This window comes from Scomber scombrus, chromosome 5 (genome assembly GCF_963691925.1).
Source record: "Scomber scombrus chromosome 5, fScoSco1.1, whole genome shotgun sequence".
NCBI lineage: Eukaryota > Metazoa > Chordata > Actinopteri > Scombriformes > Scombridae > Scomber > Scomber scombrus.
Window position 1 is genome coordinate 1,757,157 of NC_084974.1, and position 27,827 is coordinate 1,784,983.

At 38.8% G+C, this 27,827-nt stretch overlaps 1 protein-coding gene across 1 annotated transcript in view; it reads left to right on the forward strand.

Annotated features, from left to right (window-relative positions):
• sez6b (seizure related 6 homolog b) overlaps window positions 1–27,827 on the forward strand; it is a 142,337-nt gene that overhangs the window by 31,251 nt on the left and 83,259 nt on the right. Inside the window, exon 4 of the mRNA XM_062419260.1 lies at window positions 27,194–27,383. Within this exon, the coding sequence (XP_062275244.1) occupies window positions 27,194–27,383 (190 nt within the window). The remainder of the gene's footprint in view (window positions 1–27,193; window positions 27,384–27,827) is intronic.

A 27,827-nucleotide genomic window follows, 5' to 3' on the forward strand; every position in this document is an offset into this window, starting at 1 on the left:
CTTGCTAACGCTAGCTTGCTAATTAGCTGCGGCTGTGTTTGATTTGAGACAACACTAACCTGTGGAAATCTGCACACTGCATAATTTAGTACAGAGTGTACACAGTGTACTAATAGAAGTGTACTAACAGAAGTATGTGATTTGAGACACAGCACTAGTCTCAGGTCTCTATGTCTAGTATAAGTGAACCTGTGTCCTCATAACTCAGCTGAGACTTTGGCCTCTACTCCAGACAACATAGAGCACAAGAGTGTTGCTGACAGGAAGCATAGAGCTGGAGCATGAAAGGCTGAAGATTGAAGGACACAAGTCTGTTCCATCCGTCTCTCTCCTCAGCCTTTCTGCCCTCAGCTCCACCTTTTGTAAGCAGCCATTGTCGGCTGAGGATTTGAGGCATGTGATTGTGGCTGAGGTAGGCCTTTTAGATGTGCACAGTGCAGCGCTGCACTTTAGAAATTCTCTCCGCTGGGGCTTTTTCTGATGTTGGTGTTTTTTATTCTGCTTTAGGTGGGCCATGCTTGATCGGTCAGCTATCAGCTCCGTGCAGCCCTGCACATAAGGCCTTTGATTCTTCACTTGAAGACACAAACACAGACACACACACACACTTGTGCTTACTTACACACACATGCATATAAACATGTATATGACGCAGAGAGCAGTGCAGGTACACACACCTTTAAACACACAGTCTCCTTCTTGTCGCCCTTGATTTTTCACTTGGCTTCTCAGAAACTCCAGCCTCCTCCTCCAGCTTGCTCTGGGACACAGGGAGGGATTCTTCATACATATAAACACTGAATTTTCTTTTTCTGTCAGTCCTGGTGAAAGATTGAGCATTAATGCCACAAAGAAATGTAATATTTAAACTAAAAGAGAAACAGAGTTAGACGGACAGCTACAAGCGTGCAGGTGTCAGGAGTGAGGATTCAACTGAGTGTTAATAAAGCTACCTGCAGGCTCCTCTCTGTTCCGAGTTGTTCAATCGATTAAAACTGGTCTTTTGTGAACATCTTATTGACACAAAGGGAGAGATATGGCAGCTCTGCTAACCCTACGGAAACACTGTGGAGAAAGGGAAGAGAGCATAACAAATGAAAGTTTCATTGTAAAAGCTCAGGATCCTTGTGGAATGAATTAAGTAGAGCTGGCTGGATTTGGACAACTCTATACCCACTACACATACCTTAACTCTTACTGATTACTGATATAACTAGATAGATAGATAGATAGATAGATAGATAGATAGATAGATAGATAGATAGATAGATAGATAGATAGATAGATAGATAGATAGATAGATAGATAGATAGATAGATAGATAGATAGATACTGCTTTAAAGCTTTTGTTGTTTTTAGCAATAAGTCAAGAACAAAAGCCAAAATTATGAATTGCCAAAAGCCCAGCCAGCATGTCCATGTGGGCCCCATAAGTGTTAAAATATGGGCTGGTGGGCCCCATTTGGGTGAGTTACACATGTGGGGCTCATGTTACTGAAACAATATGGGGCCCATACAATTTGCCCTGTTTATGCCCATGCCCGCTTAGCCCACTTACATCCCTTATGCGGCTCATACAGTCTGCCCATGTGGGCTTCACCTGTGGTACCTATAAAATGTGTCCAGTTCAAGCCCATGCCCACTCAGTCCCCACTAGCCCACATTTAATCCACGTGGAGCCCACATGTACATGCTGGCTTGGAAGTAGTTCCAGAGTAACTCAAAATTGAGGAATATGTGTCAGGTAATAAGTATGAGGCAGTGATAATGTAGTGATAGGATTATGTATTAGCAAGCCTTTGATTTTATACACATCCAGCAGATACAGAGGAATATTAGCACTGATTTTAAAGGTCCCAACCAACAAATGAAAGTCCAACATTTACTCTCCTTTTAATTCAGTTTTGGTCTCCACCAACAAAATATCTGGCTGTTCAGCTGCTAAATTCTCCACTATGTTCACCAGCTGTTTGGTGCTGAGTGGGCAGTATGCAGTGGGTTTATTGGCTGTTGTGTGTAAATCAGGTTGATGAGAGCCTAAACCTTTTGATACATTGTGGCCACGTACTAAAACGATCAGCTGAAAGATGTTAAAATGCTCCATACACCTGAAACTCAGCTGGTGCTAATTGTCTGTTGGTTTGTCACTGCAAATGACTCATTTCATATTACACATATTAATTAATTCATTGTTCATTTAAAATATTAGCTTGTGCACCTTTAAGTAACGAGAAATTAATAACTAACAATAACTTTTGTTTTAGAGTTAATCAGTGAATAATTAAGAAAAGTGCCCAATATGTAAAAATATCACAAATATTTAGAATCAAATCATTATAAAATGTCCTTACAGTAGCTATCAAAGTCTGTTCTCATGTTACTTTTTATTTGTTATAAAGTCCTTGATTCTGAATTATGTAGGAGCTACTCATTAGTAAAGAAAGACTTTGCGACAGCCTGGAAAGACAGCTGGCAGGAGGGAATAGACCCCAACAGGGCCGCCATGGGCTAGCTACCCGTGGTGGCGAAATCCAACACTAGCGGTGTATGGGTCCCACCCACACATGGCTACGAAAAATTCTAAAAAGAAAATACCCCCTGAGCCAGAGAGAGCGGGGGCGGATGATGGCTCATCGGCAGACAACCCGGTAATGAACATACGAACGGAACAGACTACGAGATTGATGATCAGCATACCTGAGGCTCCAACAACTACAGCAGAACACAAGCTCCAGAGCTGCTTATGTGGTTGGACAAAGGTTACTTCCATCCAAGGCCTGAAAATACACCAAGGGAAGAAAGGGTGCCTAAAGAAGGGTCAACAGGGAAATCGCATCGACAGCTACTTTCTGAGAAGCAGGTCGAGTCAGTTGACTGAAGTTCAGCAGCATGACAGAATCCCCAGTCTGCAGGACATCAACACCCCTGTCCCAGAAGAGGAAAAACTAGGCAAAGGAGAGCAACCTGAACCCAACCCATTACGCCCGGCAGCGGAAAAGAAGATCCAGGGACGAAGGCCATTAATCAACCTCACATCCTTCTGTGGACAGCCTTCGACTACTTCAAGGTCCCAACTGCCCTCACAACCCCTGTCAAGGCCTACTTCCAGGATGTCAAGCTCTGCTTGACAACAGCTGAGTACACCACAGCATGGCAACACCTGGAAATGGGAAGCCGTTACACCGGGCGGCACAACCAGGTCTTAAAGAGTCTTGCAGCAGTGCTAGAGAATAGAATATAGAATAATAGAATAGATAGTCTTTATTGTCATTGTACAAAGCACAACGAAATTGAGATGCCGTCTTTAAAGTGCAGAAACTAAAATAAATAAATAATTGCCATTATTTAATGCAGTTTAGTGCATTTATGGTTTTAGCGTAAAAGCTGTTGTGTAATCTATTTGTGCGTACTCTCAATGTCCTGTAGCGTTTGCCTGAGGGCAGCAGCTCAAAGAGCGAGTGTCCTGGGTGAGATGAGTCCCTGAGAATATGGCGAGCTTTCCTGAAACAGCCGGAACTGTACAGATCTTTCAGGGAGGGGAGAGGGCAGCCGATAATCTTCTGGGCTGTGGTGATGACCCTCTGGAGCGCTATCCTCTCTGCAGCTGTGCAGCTGGAGAACCACACACACATGCAAACATGAGTCGGCAGACAAGCGTGAATGCCCTTCCTCCCCCGTCATCCCGCTGGCAAGCAACATCATTTGTCCGAGAGGGTGAGGGTCAAGCCAACCTCACCACCATAGGACCGGATGCTGGTCAGCTAGGTGGGGCACGGGACTGGAAGCTGCTGGCAGACTTGGGCCAGAAGCTCTGCTTCCCAGCTGAGATTGCGTCAACCAACCTGCGACCAGACTTTGTTATGTGGACAACCTCCCTCAAGCTTGTCTACATCATTGAGCTCACGGTGCCCTGGGAGAGTTCAGTGGAGGAGGCCTATGAGCGGAAGAGGCTGAGGTACACTGAGCTTGCAGCGGATGTGCAGCAACGCGGCTGGAGATTGAAGGTACGCCCGGTGGAAGTAGGCTGCAGAGGATTTGTAGCCACCTCAACATCCAGGCTATTCAGGGAGATGGGAGTGCGAAGGAAGGCCCACCGGCAGGCAGTCAAAGACCTCTCCAGAGCTGCTGAAAAGGGGAGTCAGTGGCTGTGGATGAAGAGGAAGGACTCCCCCTGGGTTCTCAAATGAGTTGATGGCATCTAGGGGGTGAACCTGGAACGCTGGGATTAACTGCTGAACCCTCTGGAGTTGTCGTGGGTCTATCAGCGAAACACCCAAGAAGGAGGGCGCCCACTTGATAACCCAAGGATGCCATCACTCACTTGACCTTCCCACAGAGTCTCATTGGTGCCTCAAGTGTGTATGTGATAGGGGATATCAACATCTAGTCCTACACAACAGATCAGTTATTGGTGAAATATGAATTTCCTCTACCTTTTTGTAAATGTTTTGTACCGTGTGTGAAGTATTACCCAACGTGAGACAGAAATTGCCATTTGAAAATCATCCGTGCACAGTTTACTTAAATTTTGCTTGTACTTACAGTCTCCGGTATCCTAGAATTATCATACCATCACCACGTTTCTCAATTCTATTTCATATTGATATTTCCATATGCTTTTCCCTGGAAGAAAAATACATATTTTTATTTCCCTCTATGCAATTTATTCTCTTCAGCATCATTTTCAATGACAAACAGACCTCAGAATGTGCATTCCATTCTGTTTTTGTTCATACACACAGTACACTGCAGTGCGCCTAAATATATTTTTCATTTACACCTTCACCTTACTGCTCATCGTTGCTGTTTCTATGGCTTTTTTTCTGCCTGTGCAGTGATTTTCTTCCGCCCTTCATTCAGGCGTGTTGCATAAAACCAATTTTCTGACAGGCGTGTAGGGATTGTGGTGATAATGAAACAGCAATAGACGAGGTGAATGTTAAAACAAGATAAGTGCAGACCCACAAAGTGAGTGGATGTTCGGTTGCTTAGGAAAATGAGGATATTCCCCTGCGGCTGAGTAGCCTATGTTGAACTGGAAGCAGGTCTATACATATATGTAAAACTATATAAACAATATCCTAGCCCTGCAATCATACATTTCCCTTCATTCACACAAAATGATTGTCATTTCATCCACAGAGCTCAATGAGCTACTCTGCTGGAGCAGTCGAGATTTTAGTGCTTTGTTTATTGTTATTTGGAAGGGGGCAGTTTTCTTCATTAATTTTCTTAACCTCATTTACCCAACCAATTTCAGCACACAGCCTTTCACTTATAAGCCACATACTCAAACTAATGAGTGTGCTTCTCTTTTCCCAGGTTCATGATTATATATATATATCCTCTGCAGTACGGAAAGTATCAGATTATGATACTTTCCATACTGCATGTTTGAGAGAATACAATGTAATCAATGTTTATATGAATATATGGCATGGTTACCTTTTATACCTACAGTGTATGTTTGTTGCAATGACGTTCTTGACTTCTCCTTTGTCAGCATCCACAATTTGGTGACATGGCTATGTTGAAATGGAAGCATAGAGATAGTAAGATGGTGTCAGCAATTCACTTTGGTGTGCTTTTCAAAACCAACAAGAAACAACAAATCATTAAACCAATTTAGAATCCTAAGTAAACTCTAAAATCACACTGGAGAGAACCCTGAGATTTAAAAATCTGTCAAACAAACAAGGGGGGGGGCTCTCATTTAGCCCCCTGCTTCAGATTTGTAGTACCTATACAGCAATGTAAAAATACTCCATTACAAGTAAAAACCCTGTATGAAAAATCCTACTGCAGAAAAAGTACATGAATATTGTGAGCTTGATTTAGTTAAAGTATTACAGTAAAAGTACTGCAGTATTATGAGCGATGTAGTATGTAGTATTACAGTAAAAGTACTGCAGTATTATGAGTGAATTAGTATGCAGTATTACAGTAAAAGTACTGCAGTATTATAGTGATGTAGTATGCAGTATTACAGTAAAAGTACTGCAGTATTATGAGTGATGTAGTATGCAGTATTACAGTAAAAGTACTGCAGTATTATGAGTGATGTAGTATGCAGTATTACAGTAAAAGTACTGCAGTATTATGAGCGATGTAGTATGCAGTATTACAGTAAAAGTACTGCAGTATTATGAGCGATGTAGTATGCAGTATTACAGTAAAAGTACTGCAGTATTATGAGCGACGTAGTATGCAGTATTACAGTAAAGTACTGCAGTATTATGAGTGATGTAGTATGCAGTATTACAGTAAAAGTACTGCAGTATTATGAGTGATGTAGTATGCAGTATTACAGTAAAAGTACTGCAGTATTATAGTGATGTAGTATGCAGTATTACAGTAAAAGTACTGCAGTATTATGAGTGATGTAGTATGCAGTATTACAGTAAAAGTACTGCAGTATTATGAGTGATGTAGTATGCAGTATTACAGTAAAAGTACTGCAGTATTATGAGTGATGTAGTATGCAGTATTACAGTAAAAGTACTGCAGTATTATGAGTGATGTAGTATGCAGTATTACAGTAAAAGTACTGCAGTATTATGAGTGATGTAGTATGCAGTATTACAGTAAAAGTACTGCAGTATTATGAGTGATGTAGTATGCAGTATTACAGTAAAAGTACTTCAGTATTATGAGTGATGTAGTATGCAGTATTACAGTAAAAGTAGTGCAGTATTATGAGTGATGTAGTATGCAGTATTACAGTAAAAGTACTGCAGTATTATAGTGATGTAGTATGCAGTATTACAGTAAAAGTACTGCAGTATTATGAGTGATGTAGTATGCAGTATTACAGTAAAAGTACTGCAGTATTATGAGCGATGTAGTATGCAGTATTACAGTAAAAGTACTGCAGTATTATGAGTGATGTAGTATTACAGTAAAAGTACTGCAGTATTATGAGTGATGTAGTATGCAGTATTACAGTAAAAGTACTGCAGTATTATGAGTGATGTAGTATGCAGTATTACAGTAAAAGTACTGCAGTATTATGAGTGATGTAGTATGCAGTACTACAGTAAAAGTACTGCAGTATTATGAGTGATGTAGTATGCAGTATTACAGTAAAAGTACTGCAGTATTATAGTGATGTAGTATGCAGTATTACAGTAAAAGTACTGCAGTATTATGAGCGATGTAGTATGCAGTATTACAGTAAAAGTACTGCAGTATTATAGTGATGTAGTATGCAGTATTACAGTAAAAGTACTGCAGTATTATGAGCGATGTAGTATGCAGTATTACAGTAAAAGTACTGCAGTATTATGAGTGATGTAGTATGCAGTATTACAGTAAAAGTACTGCAGTATTATGAGCGATGTAGTATGCAGTATTACAGTAAAAGTACTGCAGTATTATGAGTGATGTAGTATGCAGTATTACAGTAAAAGTACTGCAGTATTATGAGTGATGTAGTATGCAGTATTACAGTAAAAGTACTGCAGTATTATGAGTGATGTAGTATGCAGTATTACAGTAAAAGTACTGCAGTATTATGAGTGATGTAGTATGCAGTATTACAGTAAAAGTACTGCAGTATTATGAGTGACGTAGTATGCAGTATTACAGTAAAAGTACTGCAGTATTATGAGTGATGTAGTATGCAGTATTACAGTAAAAGTACTGCAGTATTATGAGCGATGTAGTATGCAGTATTACAGTAAAGTACTGCAGTATTATGAGTGATGTAGTATGCAGTATTACAGTAAAAGTACTGCAGTATTATGAGTGATGTAGTATGCAGTATTACAGTAAAAGTACTGCAGTATTATGAGTGATGTAGTATGCAGTATTACAGTAAAAGTACTGCAGTATTATGAGTGATGTAGTATGCAGTATTACAGTAAAAGTACTGCAGTATTATGAGTGATGTAGTATGCAGTATTACAGTAAAAGTACTGCAGTATTATGAGTGATGTAGTATGCAGTATTACAGTAAAAGTACTGCAGTATTATGAGCGATGTAGTATGCAGTATTACAGTAAAAGTACTGCAGTATTATGAGTGATGTAGTATGCAGTATTACAGTAAAAGTACTGCAGTATTATGAGTGATGTAGTATGCAGTATTACAGTAAAAGTACTGCAGTATTATGAGTGATGTAGTATGCAGTATTACAGTAAAAGTACTGCAGTATTATGAGTGATGTAGTATGCAGTATTACAGTAAAAGTACTGCAGTATTATGAGCGATGTAGTATGCAGTATTACAGTAAAAGTACATAAGTACAGTATTATGAGTGATGTAGTATGCAGTATTACAGTAAAAGTACTGCAGTATTATGAGTGATGTAGTATGCAGTATTACAGTAAAAGTACTGCAGTATTATGAGTGATGTAGTATGCAGTATTACAGTAAAAGTACTGCAGTATTATGAGCGATGTAGTATGCAGTATTACAGTAAAAGTACTGCAGTATTATGAGTGATGTAGTATGCAGTATTACAGTAAAAGTACTGCAGTATTATGAGTGATGTAGTATGCAGTATTACAGTAAAAGTACTGCAGTATTATGAGCGATGTAGTATGCAGTATTACAGTAAAAGTACTGCAGTATTATGAGTGATGTAGTATGCAGTATTACAGTAAAAGTAGTGCAGTATTATGAGTGATGTAGTATGCAGTATTACAGTAAAAGTAGTGCAGTATTATGAGTGATGTAGTATGCAGTATTACAGTAAAAGTACTGCAGTATTATGAGTGATGTAGTATGCAGTACTACAGTAAAAGTACTGCAGTATTATGAGTGATGTAGTATGCAGTATTACAGTAAAAGTACTGCAGTATTATGAGTGATGTAGTATGCAGTATTACAGTAAAAGTAGTGGTTAGATCACTAACTCAGTTCACACATTACAATCCAGACCTTCAGTGTATTTTGTTTTCATATTTTAAAATGACCTGACCTGTACTGTCGTTTTAATGATACTAACACCTCAGCTCATACTTTGTTTGGCTCATTGATGCATAATATTGTCGCAGTTAGTAGAAGTAAATATAAATGAAACATAAAATATATGAAATGAAATATATCATTTTAATCACAATTCAGTGCTCCCATAACCATAATTAATTACAACTACATCGTTTTTACCTATTTGTTTCAGGTTGCTTTTGCTCTACCGGAACTGCACCAGCAGTTGGTGCGGATAGAGACCACCTCTTTTTGAGGTCTCGGACCGGTAAATTTGGTGCGGACCTGAGTGCGATTGTTGCAATTAAAACGCACTAAATGCTGTTGGTGTGAAAACGCCCTAATATTGAACAGAATTGAGTTGAGCTTATTGGCCTGGCCCTCCACAACAGTCACAGTTTCTCATGTGGCCCCTTGGGAAAATGAATTGCCCACCCCCGCTCTATGTTATACAGGAGATTTGTCTTTCAACATATCCCTCATTATTGGTTCAGCTAAGCACCCATGCTGTGGTCTTTGTGAAAGCTGACGTTACATGCTCTGCAGTCCTCACCTTCAGAGAAGCACTCCTCTGTTCAAACGACCTTCTGCCCATCAGCATTCATACTGTCCATGAAACAATGATTACCTGGCTGTCTTGAGGGGAAAAGGAATAAAACTCAGAGAAAAAGAACTCTTGTCGTTTGGTTTGCTGTGAGACAATGTTCAATTTCCTTTCAAACAGCCAGACTAATCTCAGGCCTCTCTCTTTTGTGTTTATACTGGCGGCTCTTGTGTGGCAGAGACTACAGGGCGACTCAAGGACAGGCCTGTGAAAGCACACTGCATATTTTTTTCTTATTATTAGTTATTATTTTAAGCATAAAGAGAAAGCTATGTTCACCTCATGCTGTCTGTGTATGTAGCTACACGAATAACATATGGCTTTGGTGGAAAAACAATTTGCTCAGCTGCAGGAACTCAGAACATGAAAGCTTTTTGACCCTGTCAGTATGAGAACGTGTGAGGAGAGAATGAATGAATTTATTCAGTTTACATTAAATACTGTCTGTAGGCAATATTAAAATACATTACTGATGTATAGAAGATTTTTTTTTTTATGATGTGGTGACTTTTCTTGTCCTTTATCTTGGATTGATCTGGTTTGGAGTCAGAAGGTGAATTGACATTATGGGCAAAAAACAATTCTTATACATCAGATAAAAGCCACATTGGACAATACATTTATACAACTATCTTACTAATCTTATCAGCCTGCATCACAAAGTGATTATGTTCAGCTATCTCCAAAATGAATCTAAGCGTACAGTAAAGTGCTAGCTTGGTCTGTTGGTAGTGACTACAAACACATGCTCTCCCCTTCAAAATAATTTGCAGATTAATATTTTGGATGGAAGGTGTGTAGAACATCCAGGTCTGCATTTGCGTTTGGTCTAATGATGGGATAGCATCAGTCTTTCAGTGTGATTAAGATATCAGAAGTAGTGCTATTGTTCTGTCCAGTTAAAGCATCAGACAAACTAATGTGGCAGCTACAATTGTTAGATTTCATCTGTGAGACCAACATTTATCCACCTGAAGGAATTACATCATTTATCAAAATGCTATGGAGACATTATAATAATAATAATGATAACTTCATTTATATAGTATCTTTTAAAAACAGAGTTTAAAAAAGTGCTTTGACACACAAAGCAAGGCCAACATTTCAATATGAAAGTAGAACACAATGAAGATGAAAATTAAAAAAATAATGAAATAAAAAATAAAAATAAATAAATAAAGGACATTACATAGAAGCAAGTCTGAAGAGTGAGTTTTAAGAAGTGATTTAAAAGAAGTTACTGATTGAGCCTTATTTCTTCAGGCAGGTCGTTCCAAAGCCGAAGGGCCCTGATGGCAAAAGCGCGGCCCCCTCTACATTTCAGCCTTGGCTTTGGAACAGCCAGAATGGCCCCACCTGACGATCTAAGGCTGCAGACTGGCAAATTAGAACCAGCAGTAACTCATCAAAGAGCTGCACAGATCAGATCAGGGCAACATTTTCTCCCTGGGATGATGTCATGTTGACCTGATGATGTCATGTTGACCGGTCAATCATCTCAGGAGTCAGGCTGCCAGCACCTGAGATAACTGGCTACTCACCTGACCAGCAGCTCCTCTCATCTCCCAAAACACACCTAAAAAAAATATTCAAATTTAATAAGGTGACATATTAACACACTCAGTTATACAGCAATTAGTCTGAATTAAAAGCTCTGCAATCACCGCTGGCTGGTACAAAATGCATTCTGGGAAACAAGCTTTTGATAAATGGTGTAGCTTCATCACTCACTCACTCAGTGACTGGGCCCACTGATGTGTGTCATCCAGATAAAACTAGAGAATAATAAAATAAACATTAAAGCAGGCTGGGAGTAAAGCATTTGTTAGCATTTGTGTTCTCATGAAAAACAAATGATTCTAATGTGAACATAGGAGCTTTACAGTGGAAGCTAACCGTGTTGTGCTGTGGTTAAAGTGGATTAGTGAATGTTAACTGCAGATAGTGAATGCCTGACTACATTAATAGTCTTATCAGTGTCTGGTCATTAAGGCAGACTGCTGTAGAGATCTTCTTACTGAATCAGTGTCTCACGCTGAGGCTGCCAGAAGATGGCCATGCTTTAGAAACAGGAACATGGGTGCAATCTATTGCATCAATCACTCTGGGGAAAATGATGAAAGAATTCCAGTGTACTTAATATGCAACCGTGGAGTTAATCCATTATTGATAAGTACTGTACAGTCCACTAATGTAAGCTACTTGCTAGTTGATAGAAGGCCTTTTTTTTATAGCCAGAGGAGAAAAGTGACCTGGAAATGGTCCATTTTTTAATTGTGTATTTGATATTATAAATCATATTTCATATTAAATCACTGTAGAAAAGCAAAGTGGTTCTGCTGACTTCTAAGGAGCCTTGAATAGTTCTTTTTTTTTTTTTTTTAATTAATTGTCTCATTTTTATGAATGCATCATTTTTGTTCATAGTGGTTTGGAAACAGAAATATGTTGTTTTAACAGTTATTTCTATTTCAATCCTTCGGGAATGTTGGTTCCATTTTTACATAGAAATGTTAGAGAAGATGTAAGCTTTATATTTGAAACTAATATTCCTGAAAATATCAGAACAGATCACAAAGGCTGTCTCACTTCAAATGTGTTCTTTATTATTTAGTGGTGTTTTTTTCTTCCTGTTTTTTCTTCACAGTGTTGTAAACACTGACTTTTCAGTGGAAAAAGACTCTGCTTTAATTTATCATTATAAAGTAAGGTTTATTGGACAGTGTAATGGCTATAGAATAATGACACCATCTACATATTTGCTTACCACCAAGTTTGAATGAAGGCTCGATTTACGGCACAGAGGAAGTGCGTAAACCATAAAGGAAGAGGATGTAGCTTTTGTTTTCCTCAGGAGCTTCAGCATCAGTAGCTGTATGTTAATCATTTGTTAGGTGGCCAATCTCTTTCTATTGTCTTATTGCTAAATGATAAATGTGGAATATTGCACAGGCAAATCTGATTGACACACTACTTATATATGTGTATGCTACATTTTAGTTGCACTGAGTATACTATCTTTATACATGTTACTTTTGATTTCTCAAAGGTTTTTTTTCCGTTAGCTACCATAGCTAATGGGAAAAACCTATAGTCATAGAATAATGAGTCAGTATCCAGTCAGGCAAAATGCATTCAATGCTTTTTCCCTCTTCATAAAAAATGTACAAATGGTGCATGGATTACATCCATATGTGTAAGCTTGCAGTTTTCTTCTTCCCTGCCTTTGATGGGGGATTTCTGCATTTATGTGTGCGTTATTACTGCTGACTGTTGTAATGGTGTGAAACTGGCAGCAAGATGTGTGACATTGCACGCGTGTTCATGCACATTCATGACAAACAAACAAAAACAGGGGCCTGCTTGTAAGCATGTGGCTCCATGGTGCCACCTGTAGTCAAACAGCTCCCAGGGATCCCTGATCAAACTAGCCCCCTCACTGATGTGGTGCATGTTTATTCTTGGTTCTTTCAGAGTGCAAACGTGTCACATTTGTCAATATTGACTGACAGGAGTCAAACAGCTCTCCTTCAACCGGTTTTATTGGGTCATATTTTTGTTAAATGACATTACAGTAAAGTGTTTGAGGCCAAGCATTACCAAGAAAAACTAGAACAGACAAGGAGAATTTATGATGAGGCACACTGAATATAAACATAACTATTGTCTGTTTGCAAGAAAACCCTTCATAGGGTACATTTAAATAGAGGCAGTGACATCCCAGCATGGTGCTGCTTAAAGGCTGCTGATTTTCCACATCTATCTCACTGTCAACACATCCCATGAAAAGTTGTCTAACGTTCCCTGTCTGTGGCATTTAACTGCAAGTTTGTTGATTCCTCCTCAAGATATACACATTTAAATAACGGTAAATGGGCTGTACTTAAATCTTTTCCAACTACTCAAAGCACTTTTACACTACATGTCACATTCACCCATTCACACGGGGGGTGCCATGTTGTTTCTTTATTTAAAAAAAGGTTCAGTAATTTAATAAATTCACTAAAACAATAAAACAGGAAGAATCAGCGCATTTATCTGGGACTTTCTTTAGAGACATGATTTTGGTGCTCTAGGGAGTATCTCTGGCAACAATATGCTGGTGTGTGTGAGATTGAGTCAGAATAAACTACAGTGTGTGTTCATGGTGATGAAGGAACATGTCACCCAGTGCAACAGTGTGACAAACTGATGTGTTTTTAATAGTTTTTGGATTACAATGGAGCTCTATGACACAGAGGAATAAGACAGAGCAGACTTTGATACACACACACGATACTTGTTTGTAGATCAATTCATTGTTAGTTTGAGTTTTTAGGACCAAAACCATCATTATTCATTTAATAAGGTGATTGGAAGGGACTCTGATTTAGAGCTTTCATGCTGAGAATGTGAAAGCCTACCTGTTATGAGCTGGGATGTGGTCCATACTTCACACAGACAGTTTAGACAGTGAAGAGAGAAAAGGCAGAATGTTCATCATCAGTGGCCTTCGCTGACAGGCTCCGGGACGCCTCAGTCTACCTCCGTCCTCTCCCCACTGTGACCCACTTCTCCTGCTGGAACAGATGTTCCCTCGACTCCATCATTTACTCACCTCCCTCTTAATTACCGCCGTTAATTAGCAGACACACACACACACACACACACACACACACATACACACACTCAGGCACCTCTTTATAGGAGCACACGTGGTATATACAGTCCTAGAGTCTTCTGAGGATTGGGATGGTGATATTACTTTAATATATAAAACACAGCTTGATGCATTTAAGAGAAAAGTTGAGCAGTTTATGGAGCTGTAATTAGGAGGAGGAAGAGGCAAATAGTCTTCTTATTCTCTGCTGTGTGTTTTGCTTTCAATCTGCGTCACACAAAAGAAGAAGATCAACAAAAGGGGTCTCAGCAGAGAACAGGAGAATATTATAATATAGAAATACAGTCCAAAACATCCAACATGAATAAGTATTACACTGGATCTGCTCATTTGTTCTCCGTCTCATTCTGTGCGTTACTATGTGCGCTTGTTTTCACTCATCTCTCCATGTGCACGCACGCACACACACACACACACATACACATACACACGCACATTTATAGACTTTGATCCATTAGTCAACACCATATCCCAGTGTTCCATCTGTCCCTGTTTTGCTCTCATCCTCCATGCTGTCCCCCAAAGTTGTCAGCTTATATTTAATGAGGGAGTGTCAGTTGAATTATTCAGCTGTCATTTGTTGCTTTTTTTTTTTTTTTAAAGTAAATTGACGTGTCAGAGAGGCCTTTTCTCTTGACACCACACTGTTCAGCGCTATCTATTCTCTGCTGCATCACATCACTGCGTACAAGATGAGGTTTTTTGTTAGGAGGATTTAAAAAATTTTTTTTTTTAGAAGGGTTAGAGACAGAGATGGTGGTCATGGTTATAACATAGCATTCAGTGTGTTTACATGCAGTTAAGTCAGGTAACTCAAAGAAACCAGATTACATGGGTAATCAGGGACAGGGCCGTCACCAGGGATTGTGGGCCCCATGAGAAGATATTACATTGGGCCCCACCACCACACACAGGTCACTACAACCATGTGCAATTTTTGTAATCACACCTCTACCTGTGAAGGCTTGCAACTCTCTTATAGTCCAATACTAACTGTACAATATCTACTGACACTGAGCTGTGATAATACAACACTGTAGACATGCATTCAATGTCCTGCATACAAATAAAGTGTTAGTTCCATTGAAATTAACTAGTGTTCTAATATCTAATATTTTTATTTAGGGCCCCTGTCAGTCACAGGCCCTTAGAATGGTCCTAACTTTTTACCTGCTTATGGCGGATCAGGGAACATGCTTACATGCACTGCAGGAACCTGGTTACTGTAGATCTGCATATTTACATGCAGCAGAACAAAAGTGACAGAAGACAGAAGACAGATAGATATAGGACAGAGCAGTGAGAGACAGACAGGAAAGACGGAAAGAGAACAGCTCTTCCTTGCAGCCCCAAAGTGTCTGAAATTAACAGTCAGTCAATGTTCAGCAGTGGAAACTGACTTATTTAGACACATCACTCCTAATAACAATCTCTCCTTTCATCCAGTGGCTCCAAGCTGTGCTTTCCCTGTCTGCAGTCTTTTGTTAAGCACATGCATACTTGTAAAAAGCGATTAGCAATCAGGAAACACAGTTCCATGTATACATGGCAGAAAGATTGGCATTCTCCAGGAGAAATCTACCTGCGGAAATCAGCTTTCTCTAAACCCATTACTCTGATTACTGAAGCCAGGGTTCTTGTTTACATGACAGTTAAGAAATGGGTTTTGAGGGGAAAGCTGAGTGTAACCTGGTCAGTTAAATGCCTTGTGCCCTGAGATACCTTTGGTTTTGATTTGGTGCTATATAAATAAAGATGAATTGATATACATGTAAATACATTAAATCCTGACTCTTCGTAGGAGACAGGATACAAACCGTGGTCTCCGGTGTCAAAGTCAACCACTTCATATGCTGGACCATCACCTTAACCTCTTTACTAGAAGGTTTTCTGGTGCAACATTACAACCTGATCTCTTCAATCTGCATACATGACTTTATATATTCCAACTGCGTGCAGTGCATGCACAACATTTCAGTTTTGGGTGATAAACCAATCCTTCCTGTGTGGAGAACACATGTATCCCCAGTCTCACATGAAAACATGTAATGCTACATTGGTCTGTGTCCAGGTCATGTGACTGTCAAGTTTCTTTCACTGCAGTGAAAAAAAAAAAAAAAAAAAGGCAGACATTCCTTTTATTCATATATCTAACAAGAAATGTGCATTTTATTTTCTTAATCATCACTCAGTAAATGATCGTGATGTTTTTTCAGGCTTTCTTTCTTTGCTATGTTGGTTGTTATGGATGCTGCTATTGTAGAAACCCCCCCTGAATCATTGTCTTTGTGTTGTGTAGTTATCTGAGCTTTTATTTTATTTGTATTATTTTATTTAGTTTTTTTATGATGTTCTTTCAGTAAAAAGCACCTCAGGAATGAATAGAATCTGAAATCCAGAATTTGAAGCTTTGATTTTGCGATTGGCTGATTGAAGGACACGCCCAGAAGAATTTTCCTCCTTGTCACCATGTTAAAGTTTTATTTTTCATCATCTACATGCAGTCTAATTACTAGATATTTGATATATTTAGTAGATCTATCTTTTTATGACCCTATTTAAAACCCTGGAAGTGTTACAACCTAAAAGAACTACAACTGTGTCGTAGATTTGTAGTTTTAAAAAAAAAGTAGCATTTTTAGAAGTTGAAGTTAATACTGAATTGAAAATACACAGTTTACATTTACACCATGTTCCTGAAAATAATAAGAGTTGTCTTCCTCTGCATACATGTACATCCAGCCTTTTCCCCCCGTTTTCTTCTTCTGTTGAATTATTATCTGGACAGTCATTTTTGAGAACTTTGAATGAGGCTTAAAAGGATTAGTTCTATTTGACATCAGCTCTTATAGAAAGATGTGGAGTTTTTCCTTCTTGTTGGAGCGTCGCTGTAGACATGTAGACATAAGCTCATTTCAGCTCATTCCAAAGGCGCTGTGCAGTGCTGGGTCCCCTGAAGTGGCCTCCCATCGAGGTGCCAGACAGTCTGCCTGCAGGGTTCCTCTGCAGGGACTCCTTCAGTACCGGCTCCGCTCTCAGGGCAGATCCACAGAATTCAGTTGGTCACCAAGCAGCGAGGCTGTGGTGACTCTCAGCTGACCTTGGTAGAACCATTACTGTGGGGTGGAAAAAAACGTCTTTGAGGCAGACATACTACCATCCTGGTGTTTTGAGGCAGACGACTTCCACTGTGATACAAATATATCCAAAAATACCAAAACAGTTCATTCAGTTTGACCTGAGACTTGTCTTAGAAAACGGTTAAACTATGTGCATACATTATGTGAGGAGAAAAGATGAATAGATAAGATGTCGAGAAAAAGCAAAAAGTGAGATAAACTGGAGCAAAGTCTTGGTGAGTGTAGGTGAGGACCAGCCTGCTGACACAGAGCCTGTCAGTTCTTTTTATGAACTTGAAGTTGTGTTCCGCCTCCAATGAATATTCATTCCTTTCTTACAAAGAATCTGGAACTTTCCCTGCTCTGGTGAGATGAAATTAATTGGGGTTTATGCACAAAGAGTCTCATGATCAATAATTCAACAGTGATTCTAAACATAAATTTCATGTTACAATGCACTACCCATCAATATCACAATCATATTTCAGAACATATAATACTCCTAACTCATTAAAAATCAAAATCATTTCCAATATTTCTATTTAATGAACAGACAATATATAAAATGCAGTGTTATACAAACAATAACTATATATTTAGTATTACAGAGATCTCACTATCCATAGTCACTAGACAGCAGTGTGCCACATGCTAGACGATGCATTCAAACTACATTTGGATAACTCATTTAATTTTTATCATACAGCTGTGTGAGTTGAACCATCTTACATGAAAACATTTGATGAGAAATATTGACTGAATCATCGAGTAGTTGGACAATTAATCTCTATTTGTAAAGCAATAAATCTCTGTCTGTTCCTCTGTCTGTGTGTATGTATGTTTATCCTTTGCATATCTCTTAACCAGTTCATCTGATTGGTCCACTCCACACTTGGTGGGTGCATTACTGGGTAGAAAGGGTTAGGGTTAGGGCTATAGCACCACTACAGACAAAGCACAAAACATAGTGTGAGCAGCACATTCAGCAGATGCACATGTGCACACACACTTACTGTTATTGTTGTTATTAACTATATATTGTAATTATTTGGTCTGTTCTACATAGTCATATTATTTTCTGTAGTATTGTGTAATTTTTTTACATTTTTTAGGTGGAAGTTTTAAATAAGATCATTTGGGGTTTCTGCTTCTCCCTGCACTCTATACTATCTGTTATTATCTGTCATTTTTTGTGTGTAAACTAAACAAAACAAAAAAAATCAGCAGGAGGCGTTCAGGTACATGGTTGAGCGTAGGTCACCTGCATTTTGGAAACACAAATGACTGTAGTTAAGCACGTAAAATGGAGAAAATACTTCCATGGACAGTTCAAAACCAGTTTGTCTCATATGCTTTGAGGCTGTGGTGATTGTATATGCCACTACAGACAAAGCACAAATCTTAAGAGCCAACATAACCACTCAAGACACAGAAAATAGGAACAATCTAATAGCCCAAAATGATCGATCCACTTTATTTTATTTTATTTATTTTATTTTTAAATGCAGCTCTTATTTTACTTGAAATGAGAACAGAAAATATTTTTACTATTAGAGTATTTAGCCTATTCCTTATATCATATGTGTATAACAGAATGTTGTTGGTGTATATATACTCACTCACACCTCACATCAACTGGATTCATTTTTCTACGTGTTAAAGTAGCAGCGGGAGGCTCGTTTGGAACAGCCACATTTTGAACAAGCACTGCACTACATTCACATTAATTCAGGCTTGGGCAAAAACAAAGAAGAAATACAGTGTGAAGTCACTTCAGGGATGTCTCTACAATTTATGGCAGAGGTCTGGCAAGATATCTTATCTCAGGCCTCATCAGGGGGTGAGAGAGAGAAAGAAAGAGGGGGTATGTGTGTGTGTGTGTGTGTGTGTGTGTGTGTGTGTGTGTGTGTGTGTGTGTGTGTGTGTGTGTGTGTGTGTGTGTGTGTGTGTGTGTGTGTGTGTGTGAACATAGAGGGAGAGAAAATTGTTTAATCCTGGTGAGTTTTCTTTGTTCTGATGTGAAATGTATTTCACTCTCTAAAAAAGAAACTCAAGTCTAAAGGAATGTGGAGTCCTCTTGACATGCGTTCTTTCCATGTGTTCCACAGTTAAAATAACCCATGAGGTCATTAAATGTTTTCACGTCCTGCAGTTAATTTCATTATCTTGTGGAAGCATGCTGTCTCAGGGGCCGAGAGCACCGGTGAACGGTTTGGCCGGTGTTCATTCTGACACCTTTAATACTGAGAAGTGAAAGGCAGCGTTTGCAGATCCTGGCTGACTCTGAAAAAGGTCTATTCAATCTACTGTTATCTCTTTGGTGAAATTCAAAAGAGAGGGGGGGGGGGTTGTCCTCATATGAGAGAGATTTAAATAGTAGTTATCATTTGATGTATTTCTCGTATTGTTCTCAAACAATGGGTTCAAAACGGCGAGTGTTAAGTCTGTCATTCGATGCCTGCTTTACATACTTTAATGCTGTGTCTATTTTAATCTCAGCTCCTTGCTGTGTATAATCAGATAGTTGACTGTATGTCATTTATTCTGCCTTTGTTTAACAGTTCGTTGTACTTTTGTCTGAGCAGCGGTGAGATAAATGATAGTGTGTGGTTAGCTTTTAGAGGACAGTGTTTGTTCTTCAATTCAATGTGACAGTAATATCACTTTGTCATTCCATTCCTCCTCCTATAGGGTGCGGCTGAATAGTTTTTTTTTGCTTAGGAAGGTTAACTAACTGAGTGAAATGATCCAGAAGTATGAAGTGGAAGACATGATAAGAGCCAGTAGAATTGTCTAAATGCTAAGAAAAGATGCTTCAGAGCTTCCTTTATAATCTCCTTTAGCAAAGGGTTCACCTCTGACTATCTTTTACACAAGCAATGGAGATAATTCTGTTCCATAATTGATGCACCGTTCACAAACTCAAATGCTTCAATACACATTACACATCATCAGCAGCAGCAGTCTATGTATCCTCTGTCCAAAGCTGTGTTCACGTTACACACTTTTCATGTGAATTAAAAAGCAGAAACTCATGGGCTTCTTTCTTCAAAAAGGCAAATACAGGAATCGAACCAAAACCAGGAACATCATAATGTCTGTGTTATTTTTCAGTAGCTTGAAGTAGCATTGTAGTTCCATCAGCATCTGTGGCTAGTGGCTAGATTGTAGACTGTCACATAAATACAGTGGAATTCATTTATTAGTATTTAAACTCAACTAGTGGGATTCAAATACATAATCAAATAAAAGATAAATAAAATGTTCTCTTATCAAATAAAGATGGCATTTTAAAATAAAGTACATTACATAAAGCTTTTGATAGTGCTTCTTAAATAAAGAGCTTAGTATCAGCTCTTATCTGCTTCCTCTCTGTCTCTCTTCTTTTCTCCGTGTGTATCTCACTGACTGTCCAGTCTCTCTGCATGGCTGAATGCACGGATGTGATTGGCTGATTAGCATCACGTGAGAAGATTGGCTATGCTCAGTGGTCTGTGACTTTCTGAGGGCCGCTCCACTTTTACCGTAATAGCTGGAGAAGCTGTGCCTGTTAAAATAGAAAACGCTCTGACAAAATGTAACAATCCTCAATATTTCATTAGTTACAGGTGTGGGTCCGGATGGGGCGGTGTCCAGATCCTGACCGCGGTCCACCTATTAGTGACTGCTGGTCTATATTGTCTGTCTCTACTGCTTCCCTGTAAAAATGCAGCATAGATAGATAGATAGATAGATAGATAGATAGATAGATAGATAGACAGACAGACAGACAGACAGACAGACAGACAGACAGACAGACAGACAGACAGACAGACAGACAGACAGACAGACAGACAGACAGACTGACTGACTGTAGCTCAACCGGGAAACACTATCAATTAACATAGTTAACAGCATTAATATTAGATCTGAACCAGTCCTGTCTAGAGATTTAAATATTCAATGCATTTTGCCACTCTTTCTTTCCCTGTACAGTGTTTCCCTGATGAGCTGCAGGGAATTTCAAATGACTGTGACATTAAAAGATATCTGCCTGAGTTTACTAAATACTTGCAGGAATCACCCCCCCATTAAGAGAGACGCTGTTCACATTAACACACGAGGCACAGCAGCGTAACTTCATTATTTAAATCTCTAGACACACACTTTCTGCTGCTGTGAGATTACTGCAGGTATTTAATAAACTCCAAAACTGTTTTTTTTTATTTGGGAGGGCGGGGGGGTTAATAGTCAGCACCCTCAACTCACTCTCAACTGTCTGGTTTGTCTATCTATGAGCATAGCCAATGAGAGAGAGAGAGAGAGAGATAGATAGATAGATAGATAGATAGATAGATAGATAGATAGATAGATAGATAGATAGATAGATAGATAGATAGATAGATAGATAGATAGATAGATAGATAGATAGATAGATAGACAGATAGATAGATAGATGATAGATGGATGGATGGATGGATGGATGGATGGATGGATGGATGGATAGATAGATAGATAGATAGATAGATAGATAGATAGATAGATAGATAGATAGATAGATGATAGATGGATGGATGGATGGATGGATGGATGGATGGATGGATGGATGGATGGATGGATGGATGGATGGATAGATAGATAGATAGATAGATAGATAGATAGATAGATAGATAGATAGATAGATAGATAGATAGATAGATAGATAGATGGATGGATGGATGGATGGATGGATGGATGGATGGATGGATGGATGGATGGATAGATAGATAGATAGATGGATAGATGGATGGATGGATGGATAGATAGATAGATAGATGGTTGTCTTTTCTTAGGATGTACTTTTGACCGCAGCCCTACACTGGTTGAACTTGTGACCCTTGTTTTCTATGTGATGGTTGTTCACTGACCTCTAGCTAGGAGTATTTTTGATCCTATACAGAGGTCCTTAAGAAATGGCTGAGTGCCAATTTGCCAGAGAGAGAAAGGGTCATTCTATGCAGTATGTCCCCTCTCTACACAAATATGATGCATTGTACTTCTCCACCACACTCACTACACTGTATAAACCCCCCTTGAACTGGAGCGCCTTGATAGTCGAGTGGTTACCGCACATGCTACATAATGGCAAAGTCCCTGGTTTGAATCCAGCAAGGGACCTTTGCTGCATGTCATTCTCCTCTCTCTATCTCCCTGTTTTCTGTCAGCCTCTATGTCACGTACTATCAAATAAAGGTTGAACAATTGTTTAATAGGTTCTAAAGTACATGAACTTTGAGAGCATCAGGCTATCTTTCAATTACTTCATAATAACCAATGAATTGTGTTTGTTTGCTACAGTTTCCATAAGGGATGAGCCTAGCACGCCTAATGAACTGTATCAAGTGGAATTGATCATTTTAGAAAGAGAGTTCAGGATTGATCTTATTTTAGTGTACTTTACTTTTAAACCATGATGTACAGTCATGTCGCCTGTAATCAATCCACTAATCACGCTCATGATCTCAGCCAAACAACAGTACAATAAACACTGGCAACCACAACCACTGATGATATGTTTGAGTTTCCTCTGTGTCAAGTAGCATTCATTTCGGATTTTAAAGTGTGTTGTGATCCATTACGTTGTCAGAGTAATAACTCTTTTTTTCCTGATGTGGGTTCACCCCCCTCGTGATTATGTTTGTGAGGTACAGTTATACAGAAGCTGGACTGGTGCCAGGGCAAATTGGATTACGTCTCCCAATGTTCCCTCAAGTGTTTTATTATCCCTGAGCTGAAGGAATAATGTGATTACTTGGTGATGCCCTTTGTTCAGCGCACTATTATCCTGATGCTGTGTCCATGAGTTCATTAATGGCACATTATGACTTGTTATACACAAGCACGCAGTAGAAGGCGCTGAGCTGGTACTGTATGAGTCATTCATGTTGTGTTGAGGCTGGGTGGACTCCTACTATACGTGGGCTGCAAGTAAAGTTTCAGTTTAAACAAGTAACCCGTAATGGAATGATGACTGTATGTACAATTCATGATATTATATAAGCTGTATAAGTGGGTTTCAGTGATGATTATCAACAATTCCAGCATATGCAGATGTGAGTCACACCAAACAATTAGTTTGACAAGATAATCTTAACTTAAGCTTCACTTCTTAACTTGATGATATTGCCATCATGTGACTGAAGTATGGTACCTGGGTCATATGATAACAAGCGGTCTTGCAGCCTAGCAGACCACCGTTCGCTAAGTTGGTAGAGATTGATTAGTTGTCAATGTGCCGGTTTGATGAATTACACAGTTATAATATTGGAGAAAAAAACTTGAGGAATATGCTCCTAAAACAATTTCTTGCCAAATTAGCTTTTAAGGCAGCCTAGAATTCCATATTTAAACTGTCAATTAAAAGCACAGCAGCATCCTCTACAAGCCCAAAACGTCTGCTGTGGTAATACTAAACATGTTGGATTTTTTACTGGTTCCTAAATGTCTGTTTTTGTCCATCCAGTGTCACACACCATCAATTATGATGTGTAATGTAAATAATCAATTCACTTTGGCATATTCATTACACAAATTCAAAGACTGCTCCTGATTTCTGATCAGATACAATGTGAGTAGTGAATAAGTCTACAATTGAATCGACACTTAATTGGATAATCAAGTTTCAAGAATCAATGTTCGGTACTATAGTTCTAAAAATTGCCACATTTCCTGGCTACAGTACGTCCATACAACAAGTCCATTCAATGCTCTCAGGCTTGATGGGATATGTAGTCTGCCCTGGTTGAAGTATCTCCAAAGAAGGAGTCCTGAAGGCTTCTTGATCACATGTCAGAACTAGCTGAACTTGTTACCTTCAATGCACAGTGATTCTTCTCAGAGACCCTTCTACAGCCTCGGCAAGAAATCACATTCATAGACTAACTAAACTATATTGTTTCCCCAATTACGATGCATTGGAAGAAACATCACTGTCTGTGTTTTGTTCACAGGAAAGATGGTGGTTTAGTTTCAATGATGTGTTTTAAGTCAGCACAGAAACCAAGATCATGAGCTTTCTCTAACTTTAACCACGTGCTGCCACCACCTATAAACACAACCATCTATTAGTGGATACTGTTCTTCAAGATCAGATCTTTTGATGGGAAAAATACATTTTAGGTTCATCAACATTTTTGCCGACTTGCCAAATATGTTAATTAACAACATTGTCTCAGAGAATGTAAGTCTGTCAATATGTGTCTTTCAAAATGTCACCCAGTAGAGAAACAGACTCTTTTATTTACAGTTTCCCTCATTTTTGAAGTTTTGGAATATTAACTGAATAACTTCTTCCCACTCAGAAACAATACTTGACAATTTTCCAGTCTATTCTAGCTGCTACCTTTTCATTTTGGATCTGGTTCCATATCTGAATTCTCTAAGCTCTAATAAAAAAAAAGTATTCTTATTAAATCTATTGTGTTGCCTCATTTTGATAAGCCAATTTCCAAAAGCATTCATGTCTTTTTTTTAATAGCTAACACTGACTATCACTTAAAGCAGGTGTAAAAGACATGTTGTCCTTATTTACTAGAGCGCACTGAGGTTTTCAGCGAGTGTGTTGCAGAGAAAATTGCATGTTTGGAGTCATGAAGCGTTTGTGTTAAAGCATTCCTGTTTAGAAATGCAAAGTATGGGAGAGGAGATATGGAAACTCATACAAATAGCAACTGCACCTCATTTATCACCAGAGACTGACCACTGCAGCAGAGGAAAATGGAAATTTAACAAGTGTAAAATCTGCAGCAGTGAGAGAGTCAACTTCTTAATAGTTGAGACAAAGAAAACATTTTAAATACAGCAGTGAATTAAAAAGATTCATTACGAAGTGATAGAAGCTTTTTAGTAGCAGATTTACCTCTCATCAGTTTTCCCTTCAGTGGCTTTAAACATGTGCTTTTCTTCACTATAAATGTCTCATACTAGTTTTTAGCCCATTATGTTATGATTGAGTGTATAGCAAGACTCCAGGCAGAGGACTTTAAAAAAAAAATCTCCCTCATTAATTGTCATACTTTATTAAAACAAGAACTTTAGAAATCTTTTTTTTCTGTTCTGTCTTCATCAGACGTGTTCCACATGCATCAAAACAACACAGCCTTAGATCTTTTTTAGAAGCATCTTTTATAAATCAGATGAACAGTGTCGTGGTTCATCAATCAAACTTTTTTTTTTATTGTAGAGCATCTTTCATTGTGTTTAGTGCAATTCAAAGTGCTTCACAGATGAATGACGAGACAATACTAAGATAGCAGATGGAGACAATAAACAGTAAAGCAATTTGAGACTAATGCACATAAGAAATAAAAATTATAAAAATGTGATAATATAAGAACAGATTTAAGCCTTACATACAATTCATATTCTACACACTCATTGTGTGTTCTGGGTCAGTTTTGATAAGAATCGCTTCATAAAAAGTGTCTATACCACATTTTGAACCACATATCTGTTTAAAAAGCATCAATAGTAGATCTGACTGATCAATAAATGTGATTAAACCTTGATTCATGTTTCAGAGAGCAGAGAGAGTGTATTTTTCATTTTGAAAGCTTCAATGATTTGTATTCAAAAGAGAAACTCCAATCTGGACTGGGATTTAATAAAATACTATCAAACACATAACAAACATGTAAATATCTTTCTGATGACACTTTTTATGTCAATCATTATCTGTCCTCAATATCCTTTGCTACATCCACTTCTGCATTCTGTACACATGGAGTCCACTGTTTTTATTTTTTTCCATCCATGAAGAGGAGTCTGGTTGGGTTGGTCACATTATATTAACAAACTGTCAACTGACACTTTTGTCCTGTCAGTGGATACACATCACTGCAGCATCACCCGGCAGCTTTTTTCTCCAGGGAGCTGTGGATTTGTCTCCCGGCTAGGTGAGATAGGATGCAGTTGATATGATCTATGGAGGGCCACATGAGGATGAGGCGCTTCCTTCCTTTTAACGCCCGAATAGAGATATACCTGCTGTGATAAAAGCTGATAAAAGCAGCGTTTCTCACCAGACGCGCTGTCAGCGAAGGAGACAAGCTGACAATTATCAGGCCTATCTGCAGTGTAATCACTGAGCTCTACATTGTCCTTTTGGCTTCTTCCATATTTCTTACTTTTGATTTGTGCCCGAGCATTACGCAAAGTACACTTCCAATGCTGGTTCTTATGATACATGCTGATATGTTAATGATAATGTGTTTGTCACTTGTCACAGAGGTGAGGGTCGCCTACCGAGTCTCACGGGTCAACACTTCACCAGAGTGCTGTTCTTTGTTGTTGTTTTTTTAAACTAGGGAACTCATGCAAGTCAAAAAGCCCTTCAACTGCACACATCACAAATTGCAAGTTCAAATAGCTTCATATGTAAAATTAATCCATGAAGGCTGACACTCCTGTGCCCTAAAGCCCTTTCATTATAGGAGCGTTTTATTATCTGATCTGAAAATGGGAACTGATGACAGTGCACGGTGTGGCAACAATAATAGCTGCCATTCTGAAAGGATAAACTCTGCGTGAAGCCTTTATGTCACTTCTGAAATTATCTCGAATAATTTGGGGGACTGCTGTTGCAAAGTGTTAGCTAGTTGGGCGCAATTTTGATGTGAATGGCCATGACTGCAAATACATATTATGTAAATAGTGAAATCTACATTTAATTTGCATATGTATGGTTGCAGCAGGCAGAGAGAGGGGCTCTGTTTTGTGACCAGCTTTCTACTCGTTCCATATAGTTGGTATACATCTGAAATGGTTATTTTGGTGTTCTTTATATGAGCCAAAGATGTGTATTATCTCAGAATATATCAAACAGCACTATTAATCCCCACTCTGTTTCCTGTCCCTGGCCAGGTGATGAATGTGAATCTATCTGAAGGAGACAAGGTGGTGTTTGAAGACGTGGGACATGGGGAGAACAACATGCTGGCCAACGAGTCTATTCTGATGAGGGGGTTGGTAGTACGAAGCCACAGCAACCAGATCTCCATCCGCCTCCACAGCCAGAGGTCTCAGGCTGGATCAGTCCTGCTGCGTTACCAAGGTAAGTCTGGATGATTGGAACCTGAACACGCCTGAATCCTGCTGAAACAGATTACTGTCCACTTCTGGGAAAGTTACTAACAGGGTTTGTTGTAGTTTCTGCCTGTATATTATAGTATACCATAATAACCTTAGCTGACAGGAGGCCATTAATTTATATATGGAGACACCTTAAACATAGGCCTACGTCTGGTCGTAAGTTCAGCCACCACAGTAACAATACTAATAATTCATATTAGAGTTGCTCTAATAAATAAATCATGTTGACAGTGGATCAGTCCAATAAAAGGGGTCACTTATGTTTAATATGTTTTAATAACCTTTCTTCTCTGTATAATTAGAACATGGGTGATGGGCCAGTGCTTTGCATTAAACAGCCACCAGTGCATAGACAATGCATCTACACACAATATCCAACACCATGTGAGGCCACATACTGTACATG